The sequence below is a fragment of the Ranitomeya variabilis genome, chromosome 4, assembly GCF_051348905.1.
Source record: "Ranitomeya variabilis isolate aRanVar5 chromosome 4, aRanVar5.hap1, whole genome shotgun sequence".
In the NCBI taxonomy this organism is placed as follows: domain Eukaryota; kingdom Metazoa; phylum Chordata; class Amphibia; order Anura; family Dendrobatidae; genus Ranitomeya; species Ranitomeya variabilis.
In genome coordinates this window covers 221,362,884-221,380,827 of record NC_135235.1, presented here as the reverse complement: position 1 = coordinate 221,380,827, position 17,944 = coordinate 221,362,884, and the positions used below count along the sequence as shown (strand labels likewise).

The 17,944-nt window shown below is 40.4% G+C and overlaps 1 protein-coding gene across 1 annotated transcript; it reads right to left on the bottom strand.

The window, feature by feature from the left end:
* Positions 1-4,908: 4,908 nt before the first annotated feature.
* On the bottom strand, positions 4,909-15,979 carry LOC143770427 (C3a anaphylatoxin chemotactic receptor-like). Its single transcript, XM_077260047.1, has 4 exons — positions 15,726-15,979; positions 15,351-15,416; positions 8,517-8,574; positions 4,909-7,693 (listed from the first exon to the last, which is right to left on the bottom strand). The coding sequence occupies exons 3-4, from the start codon at positions 8,567-8,569 to the stop codon at positions 6,745-6,747; spliced, it is 1,002 nt and encodes a 333-aa protein (XP_077116162.1). The 5' UTR covers positions 8,570-8,574; positions 15,351-15,416; positions 15,726-15,979; the 3' UTR covers positions 4,909-6,744.
* Positions 15,980-17,944: the final 1,965 nt, after the last annotated feature.

Sequence of the window (17,944 nt, the reverse complement as noted above, 5' to 3'; positions counted from 1 at the left end):
GGGCTCCCTCTGGTGGTTACTGCTGGTACTGGGTGACTTTGGTGGGTTGCGGCCTTTGGTTTCCATCTGTCCATCAGAGGCTGGGTGTTTCCTATTTTACCTGGCCTCTCTGTCATTTCCCTTGCCGGCTATCAATGTGTTCAGATGTGCTCTGTTTGGTTCCTGCCTACCTGCTCCCAGATCTTTCAGGATAAGCTAAGTGCTGATTTTCAGTTGTTTGGTTTTTTGTCCAGCTTGCTTTGAATGTCTCTTTGTTAGCTGGTTGCTCTAGTGGACTGAGGTTCTCCCCATGTGCCATGAGTTGGCACATGGGTTCTTGTAATCTCAGGATGGTTTTTTTGATTAGGGTTTTTTGCTGACCGCTCAGTCCCCTTTTGTGTCATTCTGCTTTCTAGTTTTCAGCGGGCCTCTATTTGCTAAAGCTATATACATCATCTCTATGTGTGTGCCTTCCTCTCATTTCACCGTCAATACATGTGGGGGGCAACTATATCTTTGGGGTTAATTCCTCTGGAGGCAAGTGAGGTCTTTGTTTTCTCTGCAGTACTAGTTAGCTCTTAGGCTGGTGCGTGGCGTCTAGAACCAACGTAGGCACGCTCCCTGGCTATCTCTAGTTGCGTTTGTCAGGCTTAGGGCAGCGGTCAGCCCAGGTTCCATCACCCTAGAGCTCGTCCGATATTTATTATACTTTGCTCATCCTGTGCTATCCCTAGCCATTGGGGATTCATGACACCAAACATCCAGAGGCTGAAATCAAGATGATACATTTATTTATAGAGTCCTCAGTATGTGCACACAGAGACTTGTGCACACTACAGGACTTATGTCCATTTTTAGTGCCATACACACGATTATAAAAGTTATGCTGCAATGTTAATAATATTATCATGTGTTTATACACTTTAATACTCTAGATTTTGAATATAAGGTATAAATGCACTAGCAAAGTAATCCTTAACATATGTTCGTTATTGTGTTTTATTAACATTCTAACGTGTCTTTCTTTGTTAACCAGATGCATCTTATTGAGTCTTTATTTAGTTACCATATATACTCGAGTATAAGCAGAGATTTTCAGCCCATTTTTTAGGCTGAAAGTGCCCCTCTCGGCTTATACTCGAGTGGTTGTCCCAGTGGATCGATGGGGGAGGGGGAGCAGCAGCTGTCACACCATACTCACCTGCTCCCGTCACATCTCTGCATGTCCCTGCTTCTCTGGTGCCCTCAGCTTTACCTGTGTTCAGTGGTCACGTGGTACCGCTCATTGAAGTAATGAATATGGACGCAACTCCACTCCTAGCGCATATTCATTACTTTAATGAGCGGCAATGAGGGTGAGTATGATGGGGAGAGTGAGCCATGCGATATTCACCTGTCCCCGTTCCACCACCACGTGCCGCTCCGCCTTCCGCGTCCGCTGTGATGTTCATGTCAGAGGGCGCGATGACATGTTCAGTGTGTGCACCGCCCTCTGCCTGAGCAGCGCGATGGTGGAACAGGGACAGGTGAATATCGCAAGTGACAGGGTCCCCGCCTGCTCAGGACAAGAGGTGAGTATGTAATTTTTTTTAATCACAGCAGCAGCATATGGTGCAAATGTTTCTATGGAGCATCTTATGAGGCCATAATCAACCTTTATGCAGCATTATATGGGGCAAATGTTTCTATGGAGCATGTTATGGGGCCATAATCAACCTTTGTGCAGCATTGTATGGGGCACATTTTCTATGGAGCATCTTATGGGGCCATAATCAACCTTTATGCAGCATTATATGGGGCACATTTTCAGTGGAGCATCTTGTGGGGCCATAATCAACCTTTATGCAGCATTATATGGGGCACATTTTCTATGGAAACATCTTATGGGGCTATAATCAACCTTTGTGCAGCATTATATGGGGCATATATTTGTACGAAGCATCTTATGGGGCCCATCATGAACTTTATGGAGCATCATATGGGGCTCCTGATTCAATATGGATATTCAAAAACAGTTAACCTACTGATGTCTCAATTAATTTAACTTTTATTGGTATCTATTTTTACTTTTGAAATTTACTAGTAGCTGCTGCTGCATTTCCCTCCATAGGCTTATGCTCAAGTCATTAAGTTTTCCCAATTTTTTGTGGCAAAATTAGGGGTCTTGGCTTATACTCAGGTCGGCTTATACTCGAGTATATACGGTATATCAGCATCCGCAATGATGTTCTCCCTGTGTTTGCTCTGATTTTCTCCCTTCTTTGAAACATATACTGATAGGGAATTTATGTTGTGAGCCCCAACTCAATGAATGGTGCTCAACTGCATTGCTGACCATTGCTCACGGACACTTTATCCTTGAAAATACTATTGATATAGCCATTTTGCAAAATTTGTTGCTGGAAGTAATTTTATTAGGAGATTCATGAAAAGTGCTTCTGCAAGTAAGCAGATAAACAGTATGGTCTGCTTTTCTGGAAACATAATGCTCTTTCTTTCTAGATTGAACTTCTCCTCACAGAGGACATTTCAGTGGTTTTGTATGCTGACCTGGCCAAATTGTGGATTAGCAGCTGCAGATTTTGAAAAAATGTAGTTTATTTTTAGTTTTTCTCCTCTCTGTAACATAGATATTAGCTTTCAAAGTTTAGATGTTAATTCATGCTATGACAAAGGGGATATTAGCAGAGATTCATCTTTTTTTTCCCCTTCATGATGTTGTTGACCAATCATAAGCTTACAGCAACATTCAGGAGAAAAAAAGAACACGCCCACAGAGAAAGTCATAGCACACAATTTCTACGTGAGACATGTAATGACATACAGTCCTGCTCTGCTCAATGATGTCACTGCTGTCATCTGCTAGGTACAGTACAGCAGAGATATATGTAATTACAATCACCTCTAGAAGCTTTCATTTCACTGCAGTCAATGTGATTTTAAGGGGAAGGATGTGATAACAAACACCTGTGCAGGTCTTCACTCAGAATGTTGTTCCCAATCCTATTCCTTCACACTGTCTGCTTGAGATGAAATCTGCAGAAGGTGTTTGTAATGACACTAAGCTCTGCTGTACTTTACACAGTAGCTGCCAGCAGTGAGATCATTGAAGAGACCAGAGCTGTGTATCATTACGTATCTTACATAGAAAATATACATTCTAGTCTTCTCTGGAGGCATTCGTTTTTAGCAGTGTATACTTCTTCTCCTGCATGACATTGACCAATCATAAGCAAGAGGAGTTACGCAGGAGAAGTCATTCAGGGTAAGAAGTCCACACCCCAAAAGAAAAATATCAGTTGAACTATGACATAAATGATAAATTGATTTTTACAAGCTAATATCTCTGTAATTCAGTTCTTCAGCCATTATTCACAAATGTGACCAGTTTAACATTCTCAAACTGGTGAAAGCTCCTCTTTTCTGAAAAGAGTTATACAAATTCTTCAAACTTATAGTTTATTTTATTAATTGTTATGCATTTAACAAAATATTAATTTTAATAATGTTTAAGAAAGAAAATATGTTGGTACTAATGTTGAACAAACTGTTAAAAAATTGAAAGTAAAATTTAAAAAAATTAAAACATTTTACAAGAAAATTAATTTGTCGTTTGAAATCGGTCATCGGAATATTAGCCTCCTCAATAGTGTTGAGCGATACCGTCCGATACTTGAAAGTATCGGTATCGGAAAGTATCGGCCGATACCGGCAAAGTATCGGATCCAATCCGATACCGATACCCGATACCAATACAAGTCAATGGGACTCAAGTATCGGACGGTATTCCTGATGGTTCCCAGGGTCTGAAGGAGAGGAAACTCTCCTTCAGGCCCTGGGAACCATATAAATGTGTAAAAGAAAGAATTAAAATAAAAAATATCGCTATACTTTACCTCTCCGACGCAGCCGGGACCTCAGCGCAGGAACCGGCAGCGTTGTTTGTTTAAAATTCCCGCTTTTACATGGTTACGCGAACTCCCGGCTTGTGATTGGTCAGGGCGCCCATGTTGCCGGGCCGCGGACCAATCACAGCAAGCCGTGACGAAAATACGTCACGGCTTGCTGTGATTGGTCCGCGTCCCGGCAACATGGCCGCCATTAACCAATCACAAGCCGTGACGTCACGGGAGGCTGGACTTGCGCGCTTTTGAAAAAGCGCGCGTGTCCAGCCTCCAGTGACGTCCCGGCTTATGATTGGTCACGGCGCCATGTTGCCGGGACGCGGACCAATCACAGCAAGCCGTGACGAAAATACGTCACGGCTTGCTGTGATTGGTCCGCGGCCCGGCAACATGGCCGCCATTAACCAATCACAAGCCGTGACGTCACGGGAGGCAGGACAAGCGCGCATTTTAAAATTGCGCGCGTGTCCAGCCTCCCGGCTTGTGATTGGTTGATCGCGGCGCAACCAATCATAAGCCGGGACGTCACTGGAGGCTGGACACGCGCGCTTTTTCAAAAGCGCGCAAGTCCAGCCTCCCGTGACGTCACGGCTTGTGATTGGTTAATGGCGGCCATGTTGCCGGGACGCGGACCAATCACAGCAAGCCGTGACGTATTTTCGTCACGGCTTGCTGTGATTGGTCCGCGGCCCGGCAACATGGGCGCCCTGACCAATCACAAGCCGGGAGTTCGCGTAACCATGTAAAAGCGGGAATTTTAAACAAACAACGCTGCCGGTTCCTGCGCTGAGGTCCCGGCTGCGTCGGACAGGTGAGTATAGCGATATTTTTTATTTTAATTCTCTCTTTTACACATTTTAACAATGTTAAAATGTGTAAAAGAGAGAATTAAAATAAAATGTTGTTCCGATACCCGATACCCGATACCACAAGAGTATCGGAATCCCGGTATCGGAATTCCGATACAGCAAGTATCGGCCGATACCCGATACTTGCAGCATCGGAATGCTCAACACTACTCCTCAACTAAACACATAGTTTGTGTGCAAAGGCAATTTAAAGCTCATTAAATCCATAGCTTGCTTTAATGTTTAATTTGGAAATTGTAGAGAAATGCAGCCCTGATGTTGTAATTGCAAGTGCAGGGAGCAGAGACTGCACGTGCAGCTTTCTTGCTTTATTACCTATTTCCCCACCCACTGCCAATTGGCAAGTATCTGTCCTATCAGTGGTCTGCCTCTCCTGCCTGAGATTCTGATCAGATGCCATCGTTGTCCAATGTTGTCTCATTAAGAGAGGGCAGAACAACAGTCCAGCTCACAAAGTCATCATCAGGTGTTTAAAGACAACGCTTGGAAATGATGGTATCGGCACATAATCCTGCGTAGGGAAGGTAGGTCACTGAGAGAAGAGTGAACTGTCTGTCAGATACCGGAGGAAGGCATTGGCGGGGAAATAAGGAGAGAGGAAGAGGAGCTGGAAGAGCAGTGTATAGCCCCTAACACAAACTAAATTCTACAAGCAAAATATTGACTTGATAACCATTAAAGGGCCTTTACACACCCTTTAGTTAGTGATCTAACACCCTGATTGTTCCCTTTAAGCACAGGGCTGCTGCATCTTACAAATTAAACAAAGATCGTTTAACTGTAAGAATAATGCAGTACTTAAAAAATGGCAACTATCTACTTCTAGAGATGAGTGGATGGATTCGTGAGACTCCGGTTCATCATCCAGGTCAGTGGTACCTGTTGGCTTGAATTGAGTGCCATGAATCTCTCTCCTTCATGCGTCCATGTTGAAGCTTTTGACTAGCCAGAGCTGGTGTAGGATCATCTGTGCATTATGTCGCACAGATGAGGTTGTGACAACACAGACAAATCAAAATGCCATGCAAGGGGTGCCAAAAGGTAAGAAAATTGTGGTGCCCTTTGTAGTGCACTGGCAGCAGTGAAGAGGCAGTGATCCACAAAGTTCAAACATAAAAGGTTCCAAACCACACAAATGCATATATATTAATTGCATATAACTTCAGTTTTGAATTCACACCAGTTCATAACAGCATCCTTTAGGTTACAGTCACTACACATGCCAGTCCTCCTCTGACTAGTTCCGTGGGTGTCCTGCACCGCTGTATAACAGTCTGTACTTACAGCCGTACACAGACCTTGACATCCTCCTGTCTGTAGTTTTGACATATGCAAGTCCTTCTTTCGGGCACAGGACAGTCTACCTCTAGTTCACCTCTGGGCACAAGACCTGTCCACATCTGTGATCAGTCATTGTGGACAGCAGCACCACTGTGTATGCTGTGGGTTGCCAGGCCTCACTCTGGCCCTGACACACCTGAGATTCCTCAGCCTCAACTCTCTATACTACAGGACCTTTAACAATTGTAATCACCTGCGACTGTAAAGCCCCCTCATGGCCTCACTATGCCTCTGTGCATGTCCTGGGGAGAACAAACAGTGCCCCCTAGCTGTAACAGGGGTCACTGCCTCACACCCTGTATAGCTGCTAAGTACCACTGACCTGGACACTGGAGTCCCGAGAATTGACCAACTCATCTCTTAGCTTAATTCATATTGATGAAACCATAATGGGTTGCAACAATAATGAGAAGACTTCACTGTCCCTGTCTACTACACTTAATGAGATAACTGTTATCCTTTCCCAAGTCTCTACAGCAAGACTAGTAGATAAGCCTTAAAAAGGTATATAGTATATAGTTATATATTTTCAAACAAAGAATATGCTTTGCAGCTTTTCATAATACAATCAAATTTAATTTTAACATTAAATGATACATTCTTTTAAAACATGGAAAACTAAGTTAGGAACTTGTGTGATGTGAATATGTTCAAAAATCCTCTTGTTTTACGCATGGGTCATTAGGGTGTTCGTTTAAAGTGCTTTCGAGTCTGGAGGGGATGGATCTGAAAAAAGTTTGTTTAAAACCTTGACCCATAAAAGCATAAATGATTGGATTAATGCAACTTTTAAGACAAGCCAGGTTGATAACAATAGTAGTTACTGTAAAGAATTGAATGTCAGAATCATAATACAGAGGTGTTATTGGACAGATGTAATATGGAAGCCAACAGATGAAGAAACACAAGATAACAGCGGTGATGATCCTGGAGGATCTCTGAGATCTCTGGGATCTTTTACATTTTTTAACTTTGAAATAGATGGTGACATAACAGATCAGGATGATGAGAAAAGGCATCAGAAACATTATAAAGATTCTGATCATATGAATGGTGTGTTGTGTATCAATATAAGATGAATCATCATTTTGAATATCAGTTAGACACCACTCATATAACTCAAGATTATAAACTTTATAGCAGTAAAAAATGAAACCAGTAAAGGCCAAACTCAATACCCAAATGATTCCCACAGTGATTCTAGCTTTTTTACAAGTCCTATGAACTTTTGCCCAAATTGGCCACATGACGGATACCCAGTGGTCAATACTCATGGCCGTCAAGAGAAGAACACTGGCGCTCATGTTTAGAGTAAACAGAATCATGCTGAATATGCAAAAAAGTATTGGTAGCTCTGAAAAAGAGAAGTAAACCCAGTCTACAATTCTCAGAGGAATAGATGCACAACACAGGAAGTCCGCGATGGCCAGGTTGAGGAACCACACGGCACTGATTGTCTTCTTCATCCTGAATCCGGCAATCCAGATGACTATTACATTACCGATAATCCCAAGAATAAAAATGATGGCGTAGAAAGTAATTGACATCTTCTGCAAAATATACTCACAACTGAGGCAGTAAGTTGAGTCATAATCTGACCTTGTAAATCAAGATAGGGAAGAAGTTAGGATAATGAAATATTAATATTTTATTAGTCACCTATTGAGGATAGGGAGAAAAAAACACATTGCTAAAGTGAGGTCACGATGTGATGTTAGGTCACTACAGCATATTCCACCATTCCATAACCGAAGAACTAAGTGCTCATTATACTGTATCTCTGTTCTGAATTTTTTGACTAGTTATATGAAATTTTCCATATCTTTGCAATTTTCATGATGAGACTTGACCCTTTCAGGCTTTTTAGACAAAGATAGAATATCATAAACATTTAAAAGGGTTATCCAGAGAAAACATGTTTGCACTTATCCACAGGGTAGATGATAATTTACTGATCAATGAGGGCCAGACTGCTGAGACCTACACTGATAGGCAAAACTGTGAATTTTTAGCCACAATGAAGCACTTTTATCCCTGTTACAAAATTGGGTATCAGAATATAAGACTGTCCGCCGCACAATTGTTGTAAAAAGCTAAGCAGCACTTATCAACCCAACAGAGAATGAACAGAACATCAGTCGAGATTTTGCCCTGCCACTCCATTGTAGCGGGAATAAAAGTTCACCATTTTGCTGATCAGTGCAGGATCCAGCAGTTGGTCCCCCACCAACAAACAATTTATCACCTATCCTTGTTTCCACCTGACAATCCCATTAAGTGAAAATTCTGCAGCAAAATATATTTTATGCACGTAAAAAAAATAGCATCGCCTGCAGTTCTGGGCAAAGACTCAGATGTAAAAATGAATAAAGTCTACACTGATTTTCTTTAGAGTAATATAACATGAGGAAGATAAACCTACAGGTTATCGTAATCCAGAAGTGTATCAAGTAAACTGAATTCAGTGGTATCCATTGTACCTGAAAGAAACATAAATAAAAATAATAGTTATTAAAGAAAAATCATAAAAAGTAAATAAGAAATTGTCTTTTATTAAAAACACATCTAGTTTCATTGTACAAAATGTGTGCATTCTATTATCTAGCAATTCCTCTTATTTATGATTCAGAGGTAGCTATTAGTGATGAGTGCTTTGTTAAGGCGCTATTCGAGCATGCTCTTGTGCTAACCAAATGTCTTTGGAGTGCTTGAAAAATTAAAAAAAATTAAAAATATGTTTGAGTCCCCACGGCTGCGTGTCTCACGGCTGTTTGACAGCCACAGCACATGGAGGGATTGACTTACGAATAGGAGGTCCATGCATTTGTTGTGGCTGTCGAACAGCCGCAAGATATACAGCGGCGGGGACTCGAATATATTTTTCGAGCACACCAAAGTGGTCTTCTTTTGTCTGGTATGGCTTTTTCTTCTGTACTGTGCAGTGTCTGTGTCTGCCTCCAGCTCCTGGCATGTTCAGTTCTGACTAGGCACCGAGTGGCCATGATTGTGTGCATCACTCAACATCGAGATGACATGGAACCTAGACGGCGCCAAAGATGGTAAGTGCTGGAGTAATACTGTATATAACACTTGACAGAAGAAGAGGCCTTTTAGACCAAAAAAAGACCACCTGATTGGAGCGTGACAGGTGAGTTCAAGGTATTTATCAGTTTTTTAAATTTCAGATGTGCAGATAATAGTTATATAAATATATGGCAAACCAATAAACAATACAGATTGGAAAATAAATGCTCTGAAGTGTCGAATGTATTTAGGTTTCCCCAAATATGACCTGCTTGGGTTGAACAGACATTACCCTTAAATCATGAACGCACTAGAGTGATATTAGGAAAGCAAATAAATAACCACATATGACTACATGAATGAAAAACTGTTGAAAATTGAATATTAAAATCTTATCAAATTGGTAGCAGAAATATTATAAAAAGGAGGAGAACCCAATAGATTCATTACCATTAGGAACCACGATGCCTAGAATTGTTATCCATTTATATGCCTTTTGTATATATATAGCAGGTGAAGTAAGTATTGAACAAGTCACCAATTTTCTAAGTACATTTCTAAAGGTGCTATTGACTGGAAATTCTCACCAAATGTTGTGAACAACCCATCCAATCCACGAAGGCAAATAATTAAAACCATTCATGTACATAAATTAAGATATGTGTATTAATGACAAATGACACAGGAGAAAAGTATTGAACAAGATTACTGAAATGTATTTAATACTTCATACAAAAGCCTTAGGTGGTGAAGACATCTTCAAGATGTCTACTGTATGGACAAACTAGTTGCAGGCATTGCTCACGTATGACATTGGTATATTCTTCCACACAAACAATCTTTCATTTCTGAAGGTCCCATGGATTCCTTCTATGACCTCTGAGCTTTAGTTCCTTCCATACATTTTCTCTTGGATTCAGGTCCGGTGATCGGCTCGGCCATTCTAGCAGTTTTATTTTCTTTCTCTGAAACCAATTGAGTATTTCCTTGGCTGTGTGTTTGGGATAATTGTCTTTCTGAAATGTCCACCCTCATTTCTTCTTCATCATCCTGGTTTATGGCAGCAGACTTTTATCAAAAATGTCTAGGCACATTTGTTCCTTTCTTCCTTTAATTACATGACGTGTGCCAGTTCCGTATGCTGAAAAACTGTCCCACACCATGATGTTCCCACTTCATAACTTCACTGTTGGTATGGTTTTGTTGGGGTGATATACAGTGACCTCTAAAAATGGTGTGTATTATGGCATCCAAAAAGGTCAATATTGTTTTTTTTACCGGACTATATAATTCCAGTATTTCACAGTCTTGTGTAAGTGTTTTTGAGTGAACTATAAAATAGCTCGAACATGCAATTTGCTCAGTAGTGTAGTATTGCGTGGTGAGCAAGCATACAGGCCTTGGAGGTTAATTACAGTTAGGTCCATATATATTTGGACAGAGACAACATTTTTCTAATTTTGGTTATAGACATTACCACAATGAATTTTAAACAAAACAATTCAGATGCAGTTGAAGTTCACACTTTCAGCTTTCATTTGAGGGTATCCACATTAAAATTGGATGAAGTGTTTAGGAGTTTCAACTCCTTAACAGGTGCCACCCTGTTTTTAAAGGGACCAAAAGTAATTGGACAGATTCAATAATTTTTAATGAAATGTTCATTTTTAGTACTTGGTTGAAAACCCTTTGTTGGCAATGACTGCCTGAAGTCTTGAACTCATGGACATCACCAGACGCTGTGTTTCCTCCTTTTTCATGGTCTGCCAGGCCTTCACTGCGGTGGTTTTCAGTTGCTGTTTGTTTGTGGGCCTTTCTGTCTGAAGTTTAGTCTTTAACAAGTGAAATGCATGCTCAATTGGGTTGAGATCAAGTGACTGACTTGGTTATTCAATAATATTCCACTTCTTTGCTTTAATAAACTCCTGGGTTGCTTTGGCTTTATGTTTTGGGTCAGTGTCAATCTATAGTATGAAACGATGACCAATCAGTTTGGCTGCATTTGGCTGGCTCTGAGCACACATTATGGCTCTGAAGACCTCAGAATTCATTCGGCTGCTTCTGTCCTGTGTCACATCATCAATAAACACTAAGGACCCAGTGCCACTGGCAGCCATGCATGGCCAAGCCATCACACTGCCTCCGCCGTGTTTTACAGATGATGTGGTATGCTTTGGACCGTGAGCTGTACCACGCCTTCGCCATACTTTTCTCTTTCCATCATTCTGGTAGAGGTTGATCTTGGTTTCATCTGTCCAAAAAATGTTCTTCCAGAACTGTGCTGGCTTTTTTAGATGTTTTTTAGCAAAGTCCAGTCTAGCCTTTTTATTCTTGACACTTATGAGTGGCTTGCACCGTGCAGTGAACCCTCTGTATTTACTTTCATGCAGTCTTCTCTTTATGGTAGATTTGGATATTGATACACCTACCTCCTGGAGAGTGTTGTTCACTTGGTTGGCTGTTGTGAAGGGGTTTCTCTTCACCATGGAGATTATTCTGTGATCATCCACCACTGTTGTCTTCTGTGGGTGCCCAGGTCTTTTTGCATTGATGAGTTCACCAGTGCTTTCTTTCTTTCTCAGGATGGACCAAACTGTAGATTTTGCCACTCCTAATAATGTAGCAATTTCTCGGATGGGTTTTTTCTGTTTTCGCAGCTTAAGGATGGCTTGTTTCACCTGCATGGAGAGCTCCTTTGACCACATGTTTACTTAACAGCAAAACCTTTCAAATGCAAGCACCACACTTCAAATCAACTCCAGGCCTTTTATATGCTTAATTGAGAATTACATATTGAAGGGATTGCCCACACCTGTCCATGAAATAGCCTTGGAGTCAATTGTCCAATTACTTTTGGTCCCTGTAAAAACAGGGTGGCAGAGGTTAAGGAGCTGAAACTCCTAAACCCTTCATCCAATTTTAATGTGGATACCCTCAAATGAAAGCTGAAAGTCTGAACTTCAACTGCATCTGAATTGTTTTGTTTAAAATTCATTGTGGTAATGCCTATTACCAAAAGTAGAAAAATGTTGTCTTTGTCCAAATATATATGGACCTAACTGTAAGTGCTTAATGTTTTCTTTTAAATAATGGCACCTGCGGATTCCAGGTCTTCCTGTAGCTCTCCACCGGTGGTCCTTGGCTCTTAGGGTATGTGCACACGTCCGGATTTCTTGCAGAAATTTCCTGAAGAAAACCGGAAATTTTCTGCAAGAAATCCGCATTTTTTTTTTGCGTTTTTTTTCCGGTTTTTTTCGCGTTTTTTTAGCATTCTGCAAGCGTAATTAGCTTGCAGAATGCTAAAGTTTTCCAAGCGATCTGTAGCATCGCTTGGAAAACTGACTGACAGGTTGGTCACACTTGTCAAACATAGCGTTTGACAAGTGTGACCATCTTTTTACTATAGATGCAGCCTATGCAGCATCTATAGTAAAAGATAGAATGTTTAAAAATAATAAAAAAAATGGTTATACTCACCTGCAGGCATCCGTTCCTATAGATGCCGGTGTGGTTCAGGACCTTCCATGACGTCGCGGTCACGTGAGCGGTCACATGACCGGTCTCGACCAATCACAAGACAGCGATGTCATCGCAGGTCCTTCACCGCACACCAGCTATAGAAACCGAAGCGGCAGCATGCAGCGGAGAGGCGGGAAGACATCGAAGGTGAGTATATGACTATTTTTTATTTTAATTCTTTTTTTTTGACCAATTATATGGTGCCCAGTCCATGGAGGAGAGTCTCCTCTCCTCCACCCTGGGTACCAACCGCACATAATCTGCTTACTTCTCGCATGGTGTGCACAGCCCCGTGCGGGAAGTAAGCAGATCAATGCACTCCTAGGTGTGCGGAATCCCCTGAAATTCCGCATTTTAATGAACATGTTGCTTTTTTTTCCGCGATGTGATTTTTTTGCGGAAAAAAAGGCTACATTTGCACAAAAAATGCGGAATACACTGAAAATAATGGGAGGCATATGTTAGCATTTTTTTCGCGTTTTTATCACGTTTTTATAGCGAAAAAACGCGAAAAAAACGCGAAAAATACTGAACGTGTGCACATGGCCTTAGACAACTCTTCTGTTAATTATTTTCTCTTCTCTGTCTGAAATCTTGTGTGGAGCACCTGGTCATAGCTGGTTTATGGTGAAAAGATGATATTTCCTCTTCCAGTTTATGGCCCCAACAGAGCACCCTGGAACTTTCAGTAGTTTAGAAAATAATCTGTTAATGCCATAAGTATGTTTTGCAACAATAAGGTTGCAAAGGTCTTAAGACAGCTCATTGGTTTAACCCATCATGAGATGTTTCTTGTGTGACCCCAAGGTAATAAGACACCTTTTTAAAGGCAATCAGTTGAAGCAGCTGATATTATTTTTTGGTAAGTAGCAGGATTCCTTTCTTACTACTGATAGATTTTAGCTGGTGACATGACTTTCCATGGCTTTTAGCACCTCTGTTTCTTCATGTGTTCAACAATATGTATTCAATAATATTTCCATTTAATTTCTCATTATTAAACATAACTTATTTCATGGACATCTATGGCTTGATTTCTTTGGCCGTGTGGGTTGGATGGGTTGTTACTGACATTCAGCAATTCATGTCAATTACACATTTAGAAATGTGTTTGCTTAGAAAATTGTATTTACTTAGAGTTTACTTGGAATTGTATTTAATTAAAAAAATTTATATATATATATATATATATATATATATATATATATATATGTATATATATATATATATATATATATATATATATATTATACAGTGACTTGCAAAATTATTCACTCCTCTTGGCTTTTTACCTATTTTCTTTACATTACAACCTGTGTTTAATTTATTTAGTAATCCAATTTGTGTGTGATGTCAGCACTAAATAGTCTAAGTTAGTGAAGTGAGAAAAAAATAGGCTTACATTAAATTTAAGGTATGCTTATGTATTTGCCCCTTTTACAACGAAGCCACTAAAATTTCTGCTGCAAGCAATTACCTTCATATGTCACATGCTAAGTGAAAAGAAGTCCCCCTGTGTGCAATCTAAGTCAAGGTCTGTCAGAGCATAAACACCTTTTCTCAAAGGCCACAGAGGCTGCAACACTATTAAACAAGAGACAACACTAACCACACATCAGAATGAATACCAACAAGATCTCCAAACAAGTTGAGATAACGTTGGTGAGACATACAAGCAAGGGTTGGGTTATAAAGAAATATCCCAATCTCTGATGATCCCCGGAACACTATCAAATCCATTATCATCAAATGGAAAGAATATGGTGCCACAACAAACCTGCCAAGAGAGGGCCACCCTCCAAAACTCTCAGCCTGGGCAAGGTGGGAATTAATCAGAGAGGCAGCACCAGACCAAAGGTAATTCCTGAAGGATCTGCAGAGTTCCCAAGCAGAGATTAGAGTATCTTTCCATACAACCATAATATCTTGTACACTTCATAGAGATGGTGGTCATGGAAGAGTGGGCAGAAAAAGCCTTTACTTAAACACAAAAATTGTAAGGCTCGTTGTGAGTTTGCCAAAAGACATGCGGGAGTCTCCCCAAATAAATGGAGGAAGGCGCTGTGGTCAGATAAGACCAAAACTGAACTTTTCGGCCAACAAGGTAAATACTACTGTATGTCTGGTGCCAAACTAAATCATCTCATCACTCCATCCCTCCAAGAACACTGTGAAACATAGTGGTGGCAGCATCATGCTGTGGGGATGTTTTTCAGCAGCAAGGAAAGGGAAAATGGTCCAAGTCAATGGAAAGATGGATGGTGCAAAATTCAGGGATATTCTTGAGAAAAATCTGTTTCAGCCTGTCAGTGTCTTGAGGTTGGGATGGAGGTTGACCTTCCAACAACACAATTACCCAAAACATACTGCTAGAGCAACATTCGAGTGGTTTAAGGCGAGATGTGAAAATGTTTTGCAGTGGTCGAGTCAAAGATGAGACCTTAATCCAATTGAGAATCTGCGGTCAGACTTCGAGATTATTGTTCACAGGTAGAAATCATCTAGCTGGAGCAATTTTACGTTGAGGAATGGTCCAAAATTCTAGTGTCATGATGTGGAACGCCCATAGACACTTTTGGAGAAACATCAACAGAATCTTCAGAAATAGATTTACTTAGAAAATTGGTAGCATGTTTAATATTGATTTCATTATATTATTATATATACATATTTTAATTGAATTTATAAAAATAGAAATTAATCAATGTCTTACCTTTAAATTTCTTACACGAAAAAGAAGATTTTGCATTCACTCTTTTGCTGCCTCTACGATAGTCTGCTGCAGAAGAACAGGAAATTATTGCAAGATGCTTGTTCCGTCTTATTGCTTTCATGAGCATGTATTCTGGGAGATTATGAAGTGGAACATGATTCATTGGATGATTAGATGTATAATCAGTTAAAATATAAGAAATGTCAGTTTAAAAACAGACATGTCTGACCATTCAATGTAAAACATAGACATAATTCTAAAAAAGTAAAGTAGAAAACTAATTGGCATAAATGATTTCAATTTAAGTCTATGGGAAAGCCAATGTAATAAATGTAACAATTTTAATCTCTTCATTTAATAAAAATGAAGTCTTACCTCGAAAGAATTCTGCCTAGTTCCATCCACTTTGTGTCTCATTTCTGTGTAGCTTGCGCTTTGTTGCCTGTTGTTTGGTCTAATCCATCTCTCTATCAGCAAAGATGGAATACAGACATGGTTTCTTTGAAGTGGGGACAGTTTTCTGAATTTCTCTGCAGATTTCCAATGGATGGTTTAAAAAATGATTGATCATTGATTGATTTTGGCAGAGCATCTTTGCATGCAAAGATCATCCATTAATAATCAGAATAGTAACGTCTCAGCTGTGAGACAGACACTACATGGGATCATACCTTTTCAGTGTTAAGAACTAAGAAAGTATGGGGCAGGACTAAAAAGTGAAGGAAGTACAAAATCTTTTATCACATATAATGATGATTATTGCATTGCTCCTGTCACACAGTTGTAATGTAGATGATAATGGTTCAGCCACCTCACAGTAAACTTATTAATGTATCAACATACTTAGAAAAACATAAAGAGGAGAATAAAAATATTTCCCCGAAGAAGAAAGCAATGATGCTGAGAATGGAATGAAATACTGAAAGTGATAAACTGCCGGATGAAATCTAGGACTAAAAGTGGAAGCTGAAGAGAACAAAAGATTAGGTTGAATTAACGGAAAGTAAGTATACCATATGTAAGAAAAGTGCGGAGAGTGATAAACAATCGGGTGGGGGTTTGAGCATGGAATGCTATATCTCCCAGGGAGTTAGGAACTGGACAGAGCTTGTTAGTTTAAGATGGACTGCAATCAAGAGACGAAGAAGAGAATAAAAGAGAGATAGAGAATAGGAAGAGAGAGAGAGAAAGAGAAGAAAAAGGGAGATGGAGAGAGAAAAGAGAAGGAGCAAAAGATCGAGAGAGAAGTAAAAGAAAACATCCCCAAAGTTAATGGAGGTACATAGAGAAAGTGCATGCCCGTATTTATTATGCTTTGCTTATTTCGCGCCTATTTCCCAGGGCTTTACAGACATAATCACCACTGTTTCCACTGGGGCTCACAACCTAAATTCCCTATCAGCATGTCTGTGAAGTGTGGGCAGAAACTGGAGAATCCAGATGAGACCGACCCACCCAAAAATGGGAATAAAGTATAAACTTCTTGTAGATGTTGTCCTTGAACCCAGAATCCCACACTGCACAGCAGCAGTGCTATAACCACTAGAGATGGGCGAATTTGAACAATAAAGTTCAGGGTCCATACCAAACACCTCGTGTTACCAGGAAGTGTGTGTTACATAGTTACATAGTTACATAGTTATTAAGGTTGAAGGAAGACTTTAAGTCCATCTAGTTCAACCCATAGCCTAACCTAACATGCCCTAACATGTTGATCCAGAGGAAGGCAAAAAAAACCATGTGGCAAATAGTAAGCTCCACCTTGGGGAAAAAAAATTCCTTCCCGACTCCACATACGACAATCAGACTAGTTCCCTGGATCAACGCCCTGTCAAGGAATCTATGTATATACCCTGTAACATTATACTTTTCCAGAAAGGTATCCAGTCCCCTCTTAAATTTAAGTAATGAATCACTCATTACAACATCATACGGCAGAGAGTTCCATAGTCTCACTGCTCTTACAGGAAAGAATCCGCCTGTTTTTATGCTTAAACCTTCTTTCCTCCAGATGTAGAGGATGCCCCCTTTTCCCTGTCACTGGTCTATGATTAAATGATAATCAGAAAGGTCTTTGTACTGTCCCCTCATACATTTATACATTAACATAAGATCACCCCTTAGCCTTCGTTTTTCCAAACTAAATAGCCCCAAGTGTAATAACCTATCTTGGTATTGCAGACCCCCCAGTCCTCTAATAACTAGTGTTGAGCGATACCGTCCGATACTTGAAAGTATCGGCATCGGATAGTATCGGCCGATACCCGAAAAGTATCGGATATCGCCGATACCGATACCCGATACCAATACAAGTCAATGGGACACCAAGTATCGGAAGGTATCCTGATGGTTCCCAGGGTCAGAAGGAGAGGAAACTCTCCTTCAGGCCCTGGGATCCATATTAATGTGTAAAATAAAGAATTTAAATAAAAAATATTGATATACTCACCTCCCTGGAGACCCCTGCACCTTACCGCTGTTAACCGGCAGCCTTCTTTGCTTAAAATGAGCGCGTTTAGGGCCTTCCATGATGTCACGGCTTCTGATTGGTCGCGTGCCGCTCATGTGACCGCCACGCGACCAATCACAAGCCG

Coding starts and splice junctions, on each gene's coding strand:
- LOC143770427 (XM_077260047.1), bottom strand. CDS start 8,569: ATGGATACCACTGAATTCAGTTTACTTGATACACTTCTGGATTACGAT. Junction 7,694..8,516: donor CTTCTGGATTACGATAACCT/GTAGGTTTATCT, acceptor TTGATTTACAAG/GTCAGATTATGACTCAACTT.